The 19,090-nt window shown below is 43.7% G+C and overlaps 1 protein-coding gene across 1 annotated transcript; it reads left to right on the forward strand.

The window, feature by feature from the left end:
* Positions 1 to 2,577: 2,577 nt before the first annotated feature.
* On the forward strand, positions 2,578 to 18,479 carry SYNC (syncoilin, intermediate filament protein). The gene is made up of 5 exons (XM_036742772.1): positions 2,578 to 2,763; positions 5,882 to 7,064; positions 15,949 to 16,073; positions 16,240 to 16,316; positions 17,944 to 18,479. The coding sequence occupies exons 1-5, from the start codon at positions 2,693 to 2,695 to the stop codon at positions 17,952 to 17,954; spliced, it is 1,467 nt and encodes a 488-aa protein (XP_036598667.1). The 5' UTR covers positions 2,578 to 2,692; the 3' UTR covers positions 17,955 to 18,479.
* Positions 18,480 to 19,090: the final 611 nt, after the last annotated feature.

The raw sequence follows: 19,090 nt of genomic DNA on the forward strand, positions 1-19,090 counted from the left end.
CCAGTCTTGATCTCCTCCATTTACTCTTGGTTCAATCTGGCTGCTTTCCCCATCTTTGTTCTCTTTAGTGCCATTTCTATGTCTTCTATCAGTACCTCAGGGGCTGTGATGTTAGGACCACAAGTATGGCGGGTCCACTAACCTCAATGGAGGAAACAGTTTATTGAAGTGGTTTTTAGCAAATTCTTTCCACTCTTCTTCTTTTTGTAGTCCTCTTTCTACTCTCAAATATCCTTGGGATGACTTTGCTTAGTTGGATATCTTGCCAAGATTTCTTTAAACTGAATTTACTCTCCAGCGCTTTGGGTCGTCAAGAGTGGCAGAGGACAGGTAAGCATGAGTGGGTTGGGATTTGTGTCGCTCGAGGGGACTCCTGGACTAAGATCACAGATACACTGAAGTATTCAAACATTTGCCAATATGTCACTCTTCCCCTCCCGACAATCTTTCCTTATAATAAAGTCAAAAATGAACAAAACCCAACTAACAAAGGACTACAGAGTAAAGAAATGTATACTTCCCTCTCTTCTGTGAGCCTGAGATTGATTTCATTTTCTCTGTGTTTTGTAGCATTTTAGTTACTTTCATTAGTGTCAAGGCAGCCAGTGTGTATATTGTCTAGTTCTACTGTCTTTGCTCAGCATCAGTTCATATGAGTCCACACTTGAATGGACTTATGAATGCTTGAATGGACTTGTGATCTCATTGACTAGGATATTCTCACAATACAGATCACTAACTACCCGTGGCTGCCCATGACCTCGACTCTTGTCTAGGCCCTCCCATAAGTTCACCACAGTGGGGCTGCCTGCTCTTCTAGGAGTCTCTAGGCTTTCTCCTGACATTGTGAGACTACCAATGGAACACCAGTGCCATTCACTTTTATCCGTCAGACTAACCACATAATCTTTTTTCACGAATACATTCCCCTGATAACATCCCTCACTCCTGTTTTCTTTGAAGTTCTTTGTTATATATTGAAGCCTGCTCACATCCATTATGGGCCTCTCTATTGTCCTCTTCAAGATACTCATTTTCAGGCCCATGTGTGGCATACTTTTCCCTGCCAAGGGAAGCTGAGGCTGGTGGATTGTTTGAGCTTGGGAGTTTTGAGCTGCTATAGCACGAAGGCCAATTGGATGCCCACATGAAATCTGGCACCAATATAGAGTGAGCACCTAGGAGAGAGTGACCACTAGGCTGATAAGCTGCCAATTTGCATAAGGAGGGATGAACCAGAAATAGAGTGAGTCAAAGCTTCCTTGCCCATCAGAACTGAGAATGGGCCTGTGAGTGACAGCTGCACTTTCAGTCTGGGCCAGATAGGGAGACAGTCTCAAAACAAACGAATTTTCAATTATAAGGAGTCTTATGTTTTTATGTCTCTCAGATACATATCATCACGCATGTAATCAAAACCAGGTCCACTGACTCCAAGTCCAGTATTCTTTCCACAAGCTCTATCTTGGTATGACTCTGGGCAAGTCATTTAACTTTGCTGGGCCTCAGCTCCCTTTGTAAAATTAAGGCATTGCCAGGTGATGCCCAAGGTGCCTTTTGGGTGTAGATACTATGAACTCTACCCAGCTCTTGTACTAGAAGGTTGGGAAGATCCACTCTCCTCAGCCACCTCAGATTTACCTCAACTGAGGCTATGAAAGAAATTTATTGGAGCAATGAATTCCATGCATGTCCTACCTACTGAACAAGAAATCCACGGAATCGAGGCTGGAAAGGACCCCAGAGGACATCTACTCCAATATGCACCTAAACAACAATGCTCTCTCCGTGGCATCGCTTCTGAGAGGGGTCACTCAAGTTCAGGGCTTGGTGCCAAGGTGTCTTGGCTCCATCCGTCTCATCAGCATTTGCCATTTCAACCTTATCTGGCTGGTCAGGCGGAGGGAGCTCTTAATTGGTCACGGAGTTGGGGGTGGGGTGGGAGAGGAAGGTGGTACCCCCTCCTCCCCTTCAGGGATCATCTGATGGGGAAGTGTTGAGCCCAAGGGTGGAGCCTGAGCTGTGAGGGGTGGGGTGTGGAGAGGCGGAGGGAGGGGCGTGCGAGGGAGTGGGAATGGGCCGGGGATCTGGACCATCCCTTCAGGTTCTCTGACTTCTGCAGTCCAGTCCTCCTTTCCCGAAGTTCCCCACCCAACCAAGAAAGTGATGAAAAGGATGCATAGGGTAGAGGAAAGAACATTGAAATACGAGACTGGGAGCCTGGTTCTAATTCTGACTCTGCCACTAACTGGCTGAGTGACCTTGGGCAAGTCTTTCCTCTGTCTATGCCACGGTTTTCTGAAAAATGAGGGATTTCCCCCCCCCCCCAAAGGATCCCTTGGAGACGGTCTCTAAGGTACCTTGCAGCTCTATGAGTCTATGAATCAGTCTGGACCCAATGTTCCTGCTAAGGCGTCCCCAGCCCAGTGTCCCTTCCTCCATATTCGCCACCCACCCGGGGCAGGCAGCACCCGGGGCAGGGCCGGCTGACCAGTCTAGGACCTCTTCTCTCCGCCCCCTGGGCCCGAGGCCAAAGCTAAGAGCCAAGTGGGCGCGCCGCCGGGGGGAGGGGAGCACGGGAGGGATCCGGTGTCTTGGGCTGCAAGCTGGTATTGCAGCTGGCGGTGAGGCGAGGCAGTGGCCGGGATATTAATAACCCGGGGCTGCAGCTTTCCATGAGACCCTCCCAGCCATGGCCAGCGCGGAGGAGCCCCGGGAGGGCGGCCCCTGCGGGGAAGGAGCCGGAGCCGCTGGGCTGGAAAGGTAGGACTGGCCGGTGGGGAGGGTCTGCCGCACCCGCCCAGCCTCGCCCGATTTAGGGGAGAGGTCGGCGGGATTGAGACTGGGGTTAGGGAAGGGACCTTCCTCAACCTGCTGGCTTCTTCCAAACTTCCCGTCGTTCCCTCGCCCCTTCTCCACATGCCCCTCCCCCCGCCCCCCGCCACCCGCCACCCCAACATCCTCAACCGATCCGTTAAGTGTCAGGCCCCGCCCAAAACGCGGGGACGGGCAGAGCTGGGCTGCTTGGCTCCCTGGAGCCTTGCTTTGGGGTGGGGGCCGAGAAATCCAGAAAACTCAACTAAGGGCAGGGGCGCCCAGCCCAGCCTAGCCCAGGCGCTTCTGTGTGCGGGTGTGCATTCGGAAAATTTATTTCTCTTGTGCTATTTTTGGGGGACCTTTCCCCAAAAAGGGAATCACTCCTTTCCAATAGGCATGAATCATCATATACAGTGAATGCAGGAATGCCAAATATCCGCTCTCATATTGTCTTCAAGGGTCTTTCCAATTCCCCCCATCCCCCCACTCTTCCACAAAAAAAAAAAAAAAAAAAGAAGCGACCCCAGAGCCCTGAGTTACTGAGTTTTTAAATTCTGCTGTTCTCCTGCACCTGGCCTCTTGGTCCTTGGCCAGTGTTAAAAGAGTGGGTGTGGGGGAATCAAACAGACTGTTGCTTCTTCACACAGCTTGTTGCTTTTGGGGGCCCTCAGGATCCTTGGGAAAGCATAGAGGTGAGAGCATAGTCTACCTGTGGAAAGGGAGCTTCAGAGAAGGTTTTAGCTGCTTCCTTCCCCTCAGGCTTGTCAGCCAGCCAAAGCCCCCAGGAAGGCATGGTCCTGAGAGGTGAGGATTGAGTGGCCCCACTTTCCTATGGGCTGAAAGATGAAATTTCCAATACAGACACACACAAACATACCTGCATACAGTCTTCCCCCATACGTCTCACCAAGACACACAGTGACTAGCACACACACTGGCCAGAACACACACAGTCATAGAATGAAAGTAGAAAATTCCCTAAAGACTAGGCAGGGAGGAGGGAGGTTTCCTGGGACCCAAATGAATCCTGAGGTCTTAGCCCTTAGAGTCCCAGCTAAATTCTCCCCTACCTCCCAGAAGCCTCCCATAATCCTGCCTCTCCTCCGATGCTGGACCTGTTTGTTTAGGGAGAGGAGCTGCTTTGTAAAAAGCTTTTCTGGACCCTCAGTTTATACAAGAAGCCAAGTTCTTAAAGGATTCAGCCATTTTTCAGACACGCCTGCCAAATGACAGGAGATCGAATTGAAGAATTGGAAGCTAATACAGTCATCTCTCAATTATCAACAGGAATGACAAGGAGTAGAACCCTTGGGCACATGTACATTCCAAACAGCAGATAATCCACAAGCCAATCCACAAGGCCTTCAGGAGCTAGACAGAATGAATCAGTAAGATGTAGAAGATAGCTAGTTTATGAGCCAGTCTCTGACATATTCTGATTGTGTGACCCTAGGTAAGTCTCTTAACTTCTCAGTGCTCTAGCCTAGACAACTGTCTAAGACTCTAAAATGCAGTGAAGGTGCTGTTCCTTCTACCAGTGACATCAGAGGGCCTCTCCTCACCTTTCCAATTTGTTGTTGTGGAGTCATTTCAGCCGTGTTCAATTCTTCATGACCCCATTTGATATTTTCTTAGCAAAGATACTGAAGTGGTTTGCCATTTCCTTCTCCACATTCTGAGGAAACTGAGGCAAACAGGGTAAAGTAACTTTCCCAGGGTCACACAGTGTCTGAGGCTAGATTTGAACCCAGGAAAATGAATCTTCCTGATTCCAGGTCCAGCACTCTATCCACTGTGCCACCACTTTCTTCCTCAATTCAGCATTTGTCAAGTGCCCACTCTGCAGAGTACTTTGTCTTGAGGTGGGAAATGAAACATTAAAATCAGTTTTAATGATCTCACAGCTGAGCAGGGAAGTTGAGGGGAGGGGAACGAGTGAGGAGAGCCAGCTTGACATAAAGATGTAACTCAGCCCACAACATGGATCATTGAGATTCATCTCCGTTAGAAGGCACAAATGTTTGAAAGTGGGATGAGGGTTTTTTTTTTTCCTTCTAAGACCTGCTCCTTTCTAAATTGCTTCAAGAATAAACAAGGCAATTCCAAAATGTATTCTGTGTCCAGACAACTTTTTTTAAAGTTGAAGTGGCCCATTCAGTATACTGGAACAAGGATAGGAAGGAACCAGCAGACCTGGGTTCCAGTTCAGACTCTATTTACCAGTTGTATGACTAATCAAATCCTTTCTCTTTCCTTGGTTTCTTCATCTATAAAATGAAGGTATTGGTTCCTTCCAGTTCTAAGGTTCTGGGAAGCTGCTGGGCTTTCCTGCACAGATCTAGCTGAACAATCTGTTGGAGCCTCCACTTCAAGGCTTCTTCAGGGACTGACAAAGGGTAGAGAAAGGGGTGCATGGGAGTCCCACGGAAGGATTTAGGATACAATGGTAAGAAACAAGAAAGGCCTTTACAGGGAATTTGGAGTGTAAATGGTGAGCTCAGACTTACATCTTAGGCACAAATCTTAAGCTTGAATTCATCTTTCCAAGACAGAGGTGTTAAGGCATAGTGGGAAGAGCAGTGACTTTGGACTTAGAAGATCTGAACCTAAATCCCAGTTATTCCATTTACTGTGAGCCCTCAAGCAAATCATTCTCCCTCTCTAAACCTCAGTTTCCTAACCTGGAAAACTAGGGCATTGGATTAAATTCCATTGGGTTCATAACATTCTATGAACTACTTTGCTGTGTGGGCATGACCATTTAGATTCATTGGATTCATGACCATTTATTTCATTTAGATCTTAAAGAGTCTTTACAAAGAAAACAGGTCCATCCTGTATCTTCTCGTCACCTCTTTCTGGCTATCACAGTTTCCCTAGTGGTTGTTGTACTTTCAGGAAATCACTTTAGGAAGTGAAGGGGAAGAGGGTGAGTGTGCATGTGTGTGTGTGTGTGTGTGACCAGGGGTCACAGTGACATGACCAAAGTCTCAGAAACCACTCTTATATACAAAGTCCCATCCTCACTATGGCATTCCACAGATCTCAGAATTTTCTTTTGCAGGGATTCAGGGGCAGAGGACAGTGCTTCACTCCAAGAGAAGAAATCTGAATTCCTGCAAGGAGAAGAGGTCCTAAACCCAGAGATGACTCTGTCCCTACAGGGAGACATCAACCTAGAGGACATTCTCTACCTCGGAGGCACAGATGATGCTGATGATGTACTCTATGTAGAAGAGACATTAAACTCAGAAGAGGAAGCTGACCCAGAGGAGCCGCTATATGTAAGAGAGACAGTCACCCCAGAGGAGACACTGTATGTGAGGGAAGCAGTCAACCTAGAGGAGACACTAAACCAAGAAGAGACAGTCACCCCAGAGGAGACAATGCATGTGACAGAGAGAGCTGGCACAGAGGAGACACCAAATCCAGAGGAGACAAATGCACCAGGGGAGAAAGTCAGCTCTGAGGAGAACCCTGCCTCCAAGGAGAGCCTCAGGGTGGAAGACAGCTTAAGTCCAGAGGAGCTGGAGCTGCTGGAATGCCGTTTCCAGCAATGCATTGAAGCTGTAGCACAACTGGAGGAGGAGCGGGACCGCCTTATCCACGAGCTAGTGCTGCTTCGAGAGCCAGTTCTACAGGAGGTACAGCAGGTCCACCAGGACATCCTGGTTGCCTACAAACTACATGCCCAAGGGGAGCTGGAGTGTGATGGGCTAAGGGAGGAGATTCGGGTGGTGAAGCAAAAGCTGTTCAAAGTGACAAAAGAATGTGTAGCCTACCAGTATCAGCTGGAGTGCCGGCAGCAGGAAGTTGCCCAGTTTGCCGCCTGCCAGGATGAGCTCACCACTCGTGTTGCCCGACTATCTGAGGAGCTGGCCCAACTCAAAGACACATGTGAGAAGCAGAAAGGGCATTTTCGGCAGCAGCTAGAAGCCCCTCGGGGTCAGGGGGATACCCATTTTCTACAGGAGAGCCGGAGGCTCTCTGCTGAGTTTGAGAGTTTCATGGCAGAAAGCCGCCAGGACCTGGAAGAAGAGTATGAACCCCAACTGATGAGACTTCTCGAGAGGAAGGATGCTGGAGCAAAGGCATTACAGAAAACACAGGCAGAAATTCAAGTGATGAAGGAGGCCTTGAGACCACTACAAGCAGAGGCCAGACAACTCAGTCTGCAAAACAGGAACCTGGAAGACCAGATCTTGCTTGTGAGACAGAAGCGGGATGAGGAGGTGCAACAGTACAGGGTAGGCCCACCAAGAATGAAGGAAACAAGGGTTGTTAAACTTGGAGAATTTAAATTTAAGGGGGGTTTATGCACTTTTAAGGTCATGGAGGAGGGAGCATCTGTTTTCAACATATGTGGAAAAGAGCTAGGGTTATTAAAACAGCAGGAGGGAATGAGGTTAGATATCAGGAAAAAAATATGTATTTTTGTTGAGATTGTTAAATGTTAAGTTGTATTGCTGGCAGAAGTTTTGAAATTTCCTGACCTGGAGATCCTGATGTGGTTAGAAAACTAACAAAAATGATACAGATGAAATTGGGTCTGGAAGCAGCAGGAAATGGGATGGGGTAGGACACTCGGGGACTGGTGGAATCCAGTAGTAGGATTCGAGGGCCCTTCTAGTCTTGTGTCTACCATATTGAGCTAATTCAGTCAATCAACAAGCATTTATCAAGTGCTTATTACATGCAAGGAACCATGCTAAATCTTGGAGATATTTAAAAAAAAAGTCCCTGTCCTCAAGAAGCTTACATTTTAATGGGGGGAAATAGCATGTCTAAAAATTTGTACATACAAGATACATGCACAACAGATAGAAGATAAAGGAGAAGGCTCAGCTAGTAGCTTCAGGGACCAAGAAGAGCCTTCTGAAGAAGGTGGCAATTGAGTTGTCTTGAAGGAAGCTTAAGAAAAGGAGGGAGGGCATTACAGGCATGGGAAATAGCCAGTGAAAAGGCATGAAGATAAGAAATGAAGCAAGTACCCTTTGCAAAGATCAGCGAGTGTGCCAGTATGGCTGGATGATAGAATGCATGGAGAGAAGTAAAGGATAAAAAGACTGAAAAGCTAAGAGGAGGCCAAGTTGTGAAGACCTTTAAATGCCAGATAAAGGACAATATATTTGATCCTGGAAGTAACAGGGAGTCACCAGAGTATACAGAGCTGGGGGAGTGGGAGTAGTGCAGATATGATGTGGTCAGAGTTCCGGACTGACTGTCAGACCTGTTCTTTAGGAAAATCACTTTGGTAGCTGAATGGAGGATAGATCAGAGTGGGGAGAGACAGGAGGCAGAAAGACCATTTAGGCTATTATTTTATTATTTTATTATTATTATATTAGTCCAGGGAGAGATGATGAGAGCCTGAACTAGGGTGGTGACTGAGTGAATAGAATGAAACAAATGTACAAGAAATGTTGTAAAGGTAGAAACAATAGGATTTTGTCACTGATTAGATATATGGCATGAAATCAAGGAGTTGAGGATGACACCAAGGTTGTGAGCCTAGATGAGTGGAAGAATGGTGGTGCCCTCATCAGTGACAGGGAAGATTGGTGGCGCCCTCATCAGTGACAGAGAAGTTCAGAAAAGAGGTTTTGTGGTTTGTTTGATTTTTGGCAAGGGCAGGGGGCATAATGAGTTCTGCTTTAAACATGCTGAGTTTGGGGTATCTATGAGATATCTAGGTCAAAATGCCCAATAAGCAGTTGGTGATATGGAATTGAAATTTGGGAGATTGGGGTTGGACATATAGATGCAGGAATCATCAGCCCAGAGATGGAAACTGATGAGATCACTAAGTGAGATAGTATAAAGCAGGCATTCTTATCATTTTTTGGTGCCATGGACACTTTTGTTGGTCTGGTGGTCTTCGTCTTAGACTGTCTTTAAGTAACATGTAATTTTTTTCCCATCCAAGTTCACATACCCTCTGAAATCTATCCAGGGACATCTTGGAGGTCTCTGGACCCCAGGTTAGAGAAAAAGGGCAGAGCTTTGGGGGATACCTACAGTTAGTGGGCATGGCATGGATGAAAGTCCAGTGAAGGAGACTGAGAAGAAATGGTCAAGAGAAGTAGAAGGAGAAATAGAGAGAGCAGTGTCAGAAAAACCTAGAGAAGAGTACCCAGGAGGAGAAAATAATCAACAGTGTCAAATGCTGTAGAAAGATCGAGAAGAATGACGACTGCAAAAAGTCCATTAGATTTGGCCATTAAGAGATCACTGGCTATGAAGAAGCAGTTTTAGTTGAATGAGATCATTCAGGTGGCGGAGTATTTAAAAAAGAGTGCCATGGGAGGACGTGGAAGCATAGAATGTAGATAGCATTTTCAAGGCATTTAGCTGAAAAAGGAAGGAGGGACAAAGGGAGATAGCTAGCAGGGATGGTTGGATCAAGTGAGTTTTTTTTTTTTAAGAAAGGGGATATGTGGGTGTGTTTGTGGGCAGCAGGGAAGGAATCAGTAGATATGAGAGACTGACAATTAAAAGACAGTGGGGGTAATAGTGAGAGCATCTGATTGGAGAAGATGGGAGGGGATGGGACAAGAATGCATGTAGAGGAGTCTGCCTTGGAAGGGGAAAGGCCACCTCAACATCAGACACTGGAATTGAGGAGATGAAGAGCAATGATATCAGAAAGAATGTGAAATGAGAAAAGAACTTGGCAAATGGCCTCCATTTTTTTTTCAGTAAAGTATAAGGCGAGATTCTTATATGAGGAGTTGGGGACATAGGAGGCCATGGGAGGATTAAGAAGTGAGGAGATTTGGGGCAGTCACCACAGTGAATGAGATAGAGAATCAGGGAGAAATTGAAGGACTGCCTTGTTGCAATGGACCCAGTTGAGATTAGATAACAAAGCTGTAATGGACCCAGTCAGCTTCTTTTTCTCCTGAACTTCTTCCAGCTACCAGGAACATATGATGAGGAATAAGAGAGGCAGAGGGTGGGAGTAATCAAGGTTTGGCAAGGCATGATCAATAACAGGATAAAGGGGCTAGAGATTTGAGAGTAGCAGATAATAAAAAGCATTTATATAATGCTTTAAGGTTTGCAAAGCACTTCACAAATGTTTTCATCTTATCCTCACAGCCCTGGAAGATCGGTTCTCTTACTATTCCCATTTTACAGATGAGAAAACAAGGCAGACAGAAGTGATTTTCCCAGGGTCATGTAACTAGTAAGTGTCTGAGGCTGAATCTGAACTGAGATCTCCTCGACTCCAGGTCCAGCATTTTATCCATTACTGCCACTAGCTGCCCTAGGAAGATGTAGAGTTGGATTGGTTCACTGACTGGTTGAGACTGGAAAAGGAGGAAAGTTAGGTTAGAAGTGATAGCCTGGGAAAGTACTGAGGGGTAGGGATCACATTGCAGAGGGAAAGATGAAAAGATAAAATGATAAAATCTCATGACAAAAGTTCATAAACATGAAAGTGAACATTTGTGAGTGATAGCAGGCTCAAGGGGACGACCATCCCCACATGTAGGTAAAAGTGGAATGGAAGAATAGGTCATAGAAACTGAGCAGAATAAGGACCTGGATAGTTAGGGTATTTAAGTAAACAGTCAGCATATATAAGGAAGTCCCCTGGACACACATACATACATATCCACACACACATATGTGCACATACACATGCATGTGTATATACATATATATATACATATATACATACATATATATGTGTATGTATATATATATATACACACACACCCACACACACACACATATATATATATATATATATATGGAGTTGGCTAGAGGGCAAGACTGAGAGAGGCACTAAACTCACTGAGGAAGGAGGGAAAATGGCCTGGGATTTGATAACGACAATGAGCTCTGGATTGGCTGATATGTGAACCTCCAAAAAGGAGAATTGACTAGTGAGGGTGGTAGGTAGAAACAGTCTGAAAGTGGTTCTGGGGAACAAAGAGTATTCCAAGTCCCTTACCATGAGCGGTGGGTTGTGGAGTATTAAAAAGGTAGCCAGGTCTCAATGAATGCCAGAAGATAGAAGGAGAGGGAAGAGTTTAAAATGGAAACCAAGTTTAATTATGGAGCAGGGGCTCCACAGGGCACAGTGGAAGGGGCAAGCAGATCTGGAGTGGGACGCTGAGGTGGATGGGAACAATGGAGCGAGGAGCTGGAGTTGGGAGTTTATTTTTCAACAGCTGTGAGTTGAGTATCATCAGAGAATGGGAAGAATATTAGGGGCAGGAGTATGTTAACCAATGAAGAATTATACCAGGCATTATATTAGTGGGAGAGGATCATTAGGGTAATTATTTTCAGGACTGAGGACTTCTAGCCAAGCCACCTCAGGTCTCATTTCCAGTTGACCCCTGCCCTGGAAAAGTTCAAACGACCCAGTTCCTGGAAGGCTATTAAGAGCCAGCACCTTTCCTCCCCCTGCTGGAGGGAGAGCTGCATTACAGGAAGTGCTAAAGAGGGGATCAATGTGTGTGTGATACCCCTGGTCAAGCACAAGGTTTACAGCCTTCCAGGTGATCTGACAACACTGTATACATGCTTCCTGGGTGATTTCTGCTAAATATCTCACTGGCATCTGATATTTGAAGGCTACTACTCCTCTCAATTATAAACTCCGCCGGCCTCTCCTACCAACTCCCCTATTTTATATAGATGCTATCACCACTCTTCCGGTCACGAAACGTTTGTCATCCTAGATTCTTCCTTCTCTTTTACCAGGCATCCCTTTCCAGTCAGTTGTCAACTCTTTGTCTCTACCTCCACATTTTCTTTTATCTGTCCCATCTTTCCCACTCCCACAGCCACCCTTATTACATTCAAAAAAAAATTTTTTTTTTCAATTCTCAATTCTCCTCCTCCCTCCTCCCCCTCTCATTGACAGGGCAAGAAAAACTATACTCATTAAGTCATACAAAACATTAGCCATGTTGCAAAAGGGGAAAAAATGGCAACAAAAATAAAGTGAAAGAAGAATATGCCGCAATTTGCACTCAGTTCATCTGTTCTCTCTCTGGAGGCGCTTGGAGTCCTTTGGAATTGCCATGGGCCGCTGTATTGATCAGAGTAGCTAAATCATTCACAACCAATTATGGTTACAATTATTGCTGTTACTGTGTAGACTCTTCTCCTGACTTCACTTTGCATCTGGTCATTTCTTACAACACAACAGTATCCCATCGAAGTCACATACCACACCTTGTTTAGCCATTCCCCAGTTGATGGGCATCCCCTCAGGTTCCAACTCTCCTCATTACCCCATGCTTGGCTTATTATAGTAGCTTCCAAATTGATTTGGTCTCCAATTGTGAAAGCATCTACAACATAGTTGCCAAAATAGTCTTCCTACAAGTATGATTACAGCAGCACCTTGCTCAAAACCCTTCCAGTTTCCCATTATTAACTACAGGATAAAGTTTAAACACTATATCCTTACATTCAAGGTCCTTCCCAATTTGGTCTCAGCCTTATCTCACTACCCTTTAGGCACTTTATGCTCCAGACAAAGTGTACTACTTGGCTAGTCCCCCATCTCATCTAGCCCTTTCCTACCTCTGCCCATTTGCATATGATTTCCATCCGACTCCCCACCCCCAATCTCCAAGCCTGAAATGGTTTCCTTAGTCCCAATCTATCGAAACTTCAAGGTCCAGCTTAAGTGCGCTTTGACTCACTTTTCATCAATAAGCTCTTACTGAACAGTCTCATCTATGTTTAGTGCCCCACATTAGACACTGGGGATTACAAAGAAGGTGTGCCACCTCTTTCATGCTCCCTTCCTTGGTCTTGCCAGCTAAAAGTGATCCTTCTCTCCATGAAACACTGGTCATTGACTTTCCTTTGCATTTAATCGTGTCTTAATTTGTACAATATTGAGTTGTTTGTGTGGGTCTTCAACTCCTTCCTGTAAAGTCTCTGAAGGCTGTATCTTATCATTGCCTCCAAGGTCTTGCAGAGTAGTCACTTAGTCTGTTGAATTGAATCATTTCATTAATAAGCATTTACCAATTAGTCTATGTTTATGGCCCAGCGCTAGACCCTGAGGATACGCCTCTAAAGGGTTTGAGTTTGGTGAGACAGAATACCTACGAGGTGCTGTGAGTAGTTCATAAGAAGAATTTCAGAGACTGAAATAATGTGGCAGGCCTAGGCAGTTGGGCAGTCTTTGCAGGAGAAACGGTGCTTTAACCAGTCATTGCAGACATGAATCAGACAAGGGTTGGGGGAGTAGTAAATATAAGCAATAGAATGAATACACATGGCACGTTCTAGCAACAATGAATCAGTCTGGCTGGCTCAGAATAATTTGTGTAGAGGAGCACTGGAAAATAAAGGCCAAAGAGACAGGTAGGGACTTGGAGAACCTTCAATGACAGGCCTTTATCTTTTGGGCAATAGTAAGCTTTTAAAATAGGCAGTGCTTTAATATGATAAATCTGGCAGCAGTGTCCAGGATACATGGGAAGTGGCCCTCACACTACTGGCCCAGCTCTTCCTCACAATAAAGCTCCTTGTTCTCTGAGGGCTCAGCTCTTTTGTCAGTGATACAAGTTTCCTTCATCTGTACAACTGCTTTTGAAAGATATTCAAGTAGGTAGACTAAGGCACAGGAAAGATCAGTCCTCCGCAGACTATTTAGACTAAATGCTCCCGGATAGGTCATTGTGTACGGATAATGCCAAGAATAATTAGATCTTGAATCATAGCTTCTGGGGTCCAGGCAAAATGCCTTTGACTCAACAAATACACATATATGTATATATTTATCTTTTAAAAATAGCCTACTGTGTGTACTCTGCTGGAGAAGACAGAAAAATGAAACTCGGTGGCTGCCCACAAAGGGCTTCTGTAGTAGGAGTAATGAGATTTTGCTTTTCATATATATGGCAGGTACTTAATAAAATAGGTAGATGAACAATACAAATATTAATGAAATATGAAATATACTAAGTGCATAAGCAGGGTGTGAAGTGTTGACATCAGGAGCTATCTTTTCCAGCTGGTGAAATATAAGGGAATATTTCATGAAATAGGAGAACATTTCTGCTGGGCAGGGTATCAATAGGCAGAGAGGCAGGTATTCCAGGTGTAGGACACAGCATGGGCAAATGCTCAGAGGTAGAAAAGCATGGGGTGGGGAGAGAAGTAAAATGCTTTGCCACTATGGGCTCAGTGCTGTATCACAGGTGCAACATCAAGGATGACTCAGACAGCAAATATTTTTGGCCCTTGTAAGAGTGAGATGTACCAAAGCTGGATTCTTGTTCCATTAGTCAGAGTGTGTAATAGGAAAAAGCCCAAGATAAATCTAGTTCAACCCCTTCACTTTTCAAAGGAAACTAAAGCCCAGAAAATGGAAGTGACTAGGCTTCAGAGTCTGAGGAATGTGAAGTCACTGCCCTTTCAAAATACACCTCCTAGTCCCCACTCTCTAGCTTGTGTCTGTGATCTGGACCAACAGTAGACTGGTGAATCACTGACAGACACCTTACTTAATCACTTGGCAATTTATCCAGGCTAAGCTGACTTACTCAATTGCTGCACAGATCTGGTCAAGGTCTTCAAGTGTTATTTTAGAGTAGCCTCTTATTTTCATCAACTTAATTTAATTCTTTGACAAATTCCCATAAATCTCTGGCTCAGTAGAATATGGATATTACAAATGAGATTCAGTTTCAGATGCCTAGAAAGGTCATTATCACTACCATAATCAAGTATTTATTAAGCATCTGATGGTTGATAATCCTATAGTGGATAGTAGACGGAGACACTATCTCTGTCCTTTATAGGCCCAAATTTTAAGACAGCTGAAGCCAACCAGATATCAGAACATACAAACAAAAATCACAGAATCTTAGAATTGGAAAGGCTCAAAAGGGTTATCTAGTTCATTGCCATACTCATATGGATTATCACCAAGCAACAAAAACTCTCTTGTTGACAAGTCTTTAACCAACTGCCACCTGAGACTTGGGTACTAGTCTTGGCTTTGTCACTAGCTAGCCATGTAACCTCAGGCAAGTACTCTCCCTGTTCTCGGCCTGCTTCTTCATCTACAAAATGAAGGAGTTGGACCAGATGATTTCTTAAGAATCCTTCTGTCCCTAATATTAAAAAAAAAAACAAACAACCCAATTACATGGTTTTTAAAAAAAAAATGAGTTCTAAACTTTTTCCCTCCCAGAGAAGGTAAACAATCTGATGTAGGTTATACACATGCAATCATGTAAAACATTTCCATATTAGTCATTTTGTGGAAGAAAACTTGAACCAAAATAAAACAAAGAGAGAAAAAGTGAAAAATACCAGGCTTTGGTCTGCATTCAGATGCCATCAGTCCTTTCTCTGTGTGTGGATAGCATTTTTCATCATGAGTCCTTTGGGGTTGTCTTGGATCACTGTCTTGCTGAGAATAGCTAAGTCATTCACTGTTGATCACTGTACAATATTGCTGTTGCTGTGTACAATGATCTAGTTTTTCTCACTTCACTCTGCATCAGTTCATGTAAGTCTTCCCAGGATTTTCTGAAATCCTTTCTTAGCACCTGCCATTTCTTATAGCATAATACCATTCCATTACAATCATATACCACAATTTGTTTAGCCATTCCCCAACTGATGAGCATTCCTCAATTTCCAATACTTTGCCACCACAGAAAGAACTGCTATAAATATTCTTGTACAAAACCTGTTCCCTTTTAAAAAATCTCTCTGGGAATATAGACCTATTAGTGGTATTGCTGAATCAGTGGGTATGGCCCTAACATTTCAAATCCCTACCCCCTTCCCAATTCACCAGAATCCTGACTGTACAATTAAAGATTATATTAGATCTAATGATCTTATCATCCCTGCTTTGGAATGGAAAAAAAATAGCTTCCAAAGATCTGGTCTATCAAGTCTCTTGACACTAATTGTTTGAAGAATTTATCACAGACCTTCTAAGACTTAGTTGCTGCCTTCCTTGCAGATGGAGGTCTGTGGAACACACAGTAGAGAAACCAAGTGAAGACTGAATTTCATCCCTAGTCATGCTTCATAAGGAGACTGGGAAATTGTGAACAAGCCCTCTAAGACTCTCTGCTACCCTCTCCCAGGCTCATTAGAAATTCTCTTGGCTCTTTTCTACAGGAGCAGATGGAAGAAATGGAAGACAGACAGAGGCAATTGAAAAGCAGGGTACAACTCCAGCAGCAGAAGAACAAAGAGATGGAGGAGCTAAGGATCAGCCTCACTGAAGAGCTCTCTATTTATAAGTCAGTTTTTACTGCTATCCAAAATTTGTCCATTCATGCTGGCTGAGGTAGAAGAGGGAGGTAGCTCAAGGGGAGGTTTGTGAAGGGTTGCTTTTTTTCTAGGGGAATGATTTTTAAAATTCTGGTCATTTGCCCTCAGATGAAAAATGGCTTTGTGTTTTTAAAGGGCTATGCTACCCAAGAAGCCAGAGCAGCTCGAGGCCCCCACTCCTCCGGGAAGTGGAATGGAGACACAGTCTCAAGGTGATCTCTCTGGTGGGAGAGCAGTGCTTGTAACCTCTGAGTGCTAACCAACTTAACCATACTAGTCAGTGCTGGTTTGGATCTTTACCTCCAAGACACAGGCTTTCTAGATACATAGGTCAAGCAATTCACAACCGTGAGAAATGAGGTCACAGTCCAAGATGCTCTTCTTTCTAACATGACTCAGGTTATTTCTATTTGGTACAAGACCTCTCACAATTAATTACTTTAGCTAGACAATGAAAGGCTTAAGAAAGAAAAAGTCTTCAGGTTTTTTCACTCCAAATAGTTTTCATTAGGCATACTGCTCCAGGGGAAAATAGCTAATGGACTAATTTTTTTTCCATATTTGCTAATTATACAACTTACAGTGGCAATGAGACATAAGTTTTGCCCTCTAAGGTGGCAAAGTAAAAGTGTCACATGAATTCGTTTGACTGTAACAATCATAAAAATATCATACAAAGTCACTATCATTCACATGCCAAAGAACATATTTAATATCTGAGCTAATCGAGGCAGTCTGACACTAAGCTACCCATTCCTTTCCCAATTGGTGGCAAAATTCAAAAGACTGGGTTACATATGAGGAACCCAGATTTTGGTTAAAGTGGGAAGACTGCTCATACTTTTCATCACAGCTTGGGACTCAGTAAACAAGATACCCTGGGTAAAAGAAATATTCTGTAGCTGCCAAAACTGGAGTACTCTGCCTGTCATACAGCCATACAGAACCACTGATCAATGTTCTACTTTGATATATAGCTCCAAAGTCCATGACTAGTTATTTTACAGTGACCTAACCATAATTTTAAAATCTGGTTAATAAATTGGTCATCATTTGCTTTTTAAAACAAAAAATCTTGTCTGGAGCTCCTTACCACCTGATCCTAAAGTTGTTTCATTATTTCAATCATTATTCTTAACTGTTCAGGGAGGTGGGTGGGTGGGTTACAGATTTCATTTCAGATGGAGAAACTAAGGCATAGAAATCTCTTAACCAGTTCTGTGATTGGAACAAGTGTCAATACCATCCAATTCACTTTCTGGGTATGCTGACATACAATTTCAAAACTAACTTTTTGAGACTTTTCCTGACCCAAACTTGTATTCAACTTTGTTTTTGGAACAAACCACTTGTGCATCTCCTATCACTAAAGAAAGTGATCTAGTGAACTAATATATGCTCGAGGTCACTAGTGACATTTTATTTTATTTATTACACAACTCTATCTACATTTCAAGAACACAAATAAGAAGACTTAAGGAATTAATTGCTAATGGTGGGACTTCAGATATTCTGCCAGCGGGATGGAGATTAATTTTGTTGAAGAAGTCTTTTCCTGGACACTAGAGGTCAATTTACAAGTAAGAAAGGATGGCTTTTCATAGAAACATATCACAGCACACCCTAACCCTAACTTTAACACACAGAGCACTAACATCTTCATAGATTCTGGGGTAGCTGGGTAGGACAGGTCCAAGTCAATTTCATCAGTGTAGGAACTACCAAGAGAAGAAACTGGCAAATTCGGTCTTAAGAGAGTTGCTTCAGTAGTATTTCACTACATTATATTTCAGTTTGTACAACATATAATCTAAACTTGCCTTTCTCTCAACTTTACAGGAGCTGTTTAGAAATCTATGGCCGACTCTGTAACCCAGAAACAAAAAACAAAACCTCTTAGTGGAGCACTAAAGCCTCATTGGATGTTTTTTCTTTGCAACATAAAAGGGAATGTGAGGGACCTGGTAAAATGCTCCATCCTGTGAGAGGCATAAACATTGGCCGATCAGTTTTAAAGAGATTTGCCGCCGTCTCTGACAGAAGCAGAACACCAGGCAACCCTCAGCTTGTAGGGCATAGAGCTTACTGCGCTGAAGAACGGAAGCACCTGCTGCCCTCTAGCAGACTCTCACGCACGCTATGAAAAGGACACACCAACAGTGACCAACGTATGCCTTGGAGTGTTCTGAAGCAGAAATTGTTGCCTTCCTTTGATTCAAAGCTCTAAGCCTTTGTAAGACAGAGCAAATGTCAACAAGGCAGCCCAGTTTAATTAAGTGGAGTTTTAAAGTTTGATTTATCTGTGCCACAAGTGTCTGACTTTAAATAGAAGTTTTTCTTAAAGCTAAGCATTTATAAGGGTGCTGTGGGCTCCAGTAGCTTTGTTTTCTTATTCATATCAATAGTTTCCACTACACAGCACACGTGTCATCCTGAAAACAAGGGACCAATCAAAGTGTTCAGACCAAAATAGATTAAGGCCATTTGGACTTTCACAGAGTTTTAGCCTCATGAAGCCTGCTGTGGTACAAGGTGATGCACTTAGCTACTGAAAGGGGTGGTCAAGTACCTGGAACACTATCTGGTATTATTAGGTCTTGAAGAGTAAAACCTTCACAGCCTATTATTACTAACCTGTAGGGACAAGTACCATTGGGGGAAAAAAACCAATACATTATAGGAAAGGCCAACCTCTCCTTTTTCAAATATAAAATTTTCATAGAACTCTCTCTACAGCTGCCTCTAACATTCCTGAAGACCCATGTATTTATTTAGAGAAGGATGAGCAATAAACTTCAAAACAAAAAGATGGCAACATTTTATCAGAATAATGCAGGCCCTGCTGATACTTTGTCTGATGTCTCTTCATTTACATCTATGAAAAGCTAAGTGTTTTTCTGAAACTAATATTAGTTTTACTTTTGTTCGTATCTGTCAGGCTCTAGTACTTGATGAATTCTGGGCATAAAATAAAAACCCACAGCAG

This window comes from Trichosurus vulpecula, chromosome 2, assembly GCF_011100635.1.
Source record: "Trichosurus vulpecula isolate mTriVul1 chromosome 2, mTriVul1.pri, whole genome shotgun sequence".
Taxonomy (NCBI): Eukaryota; Metazoa; Chordata; class Mammalia; order Diprotodontia; family Phalangeridae; genus Trichosurus; species Trichosurus vulpecula.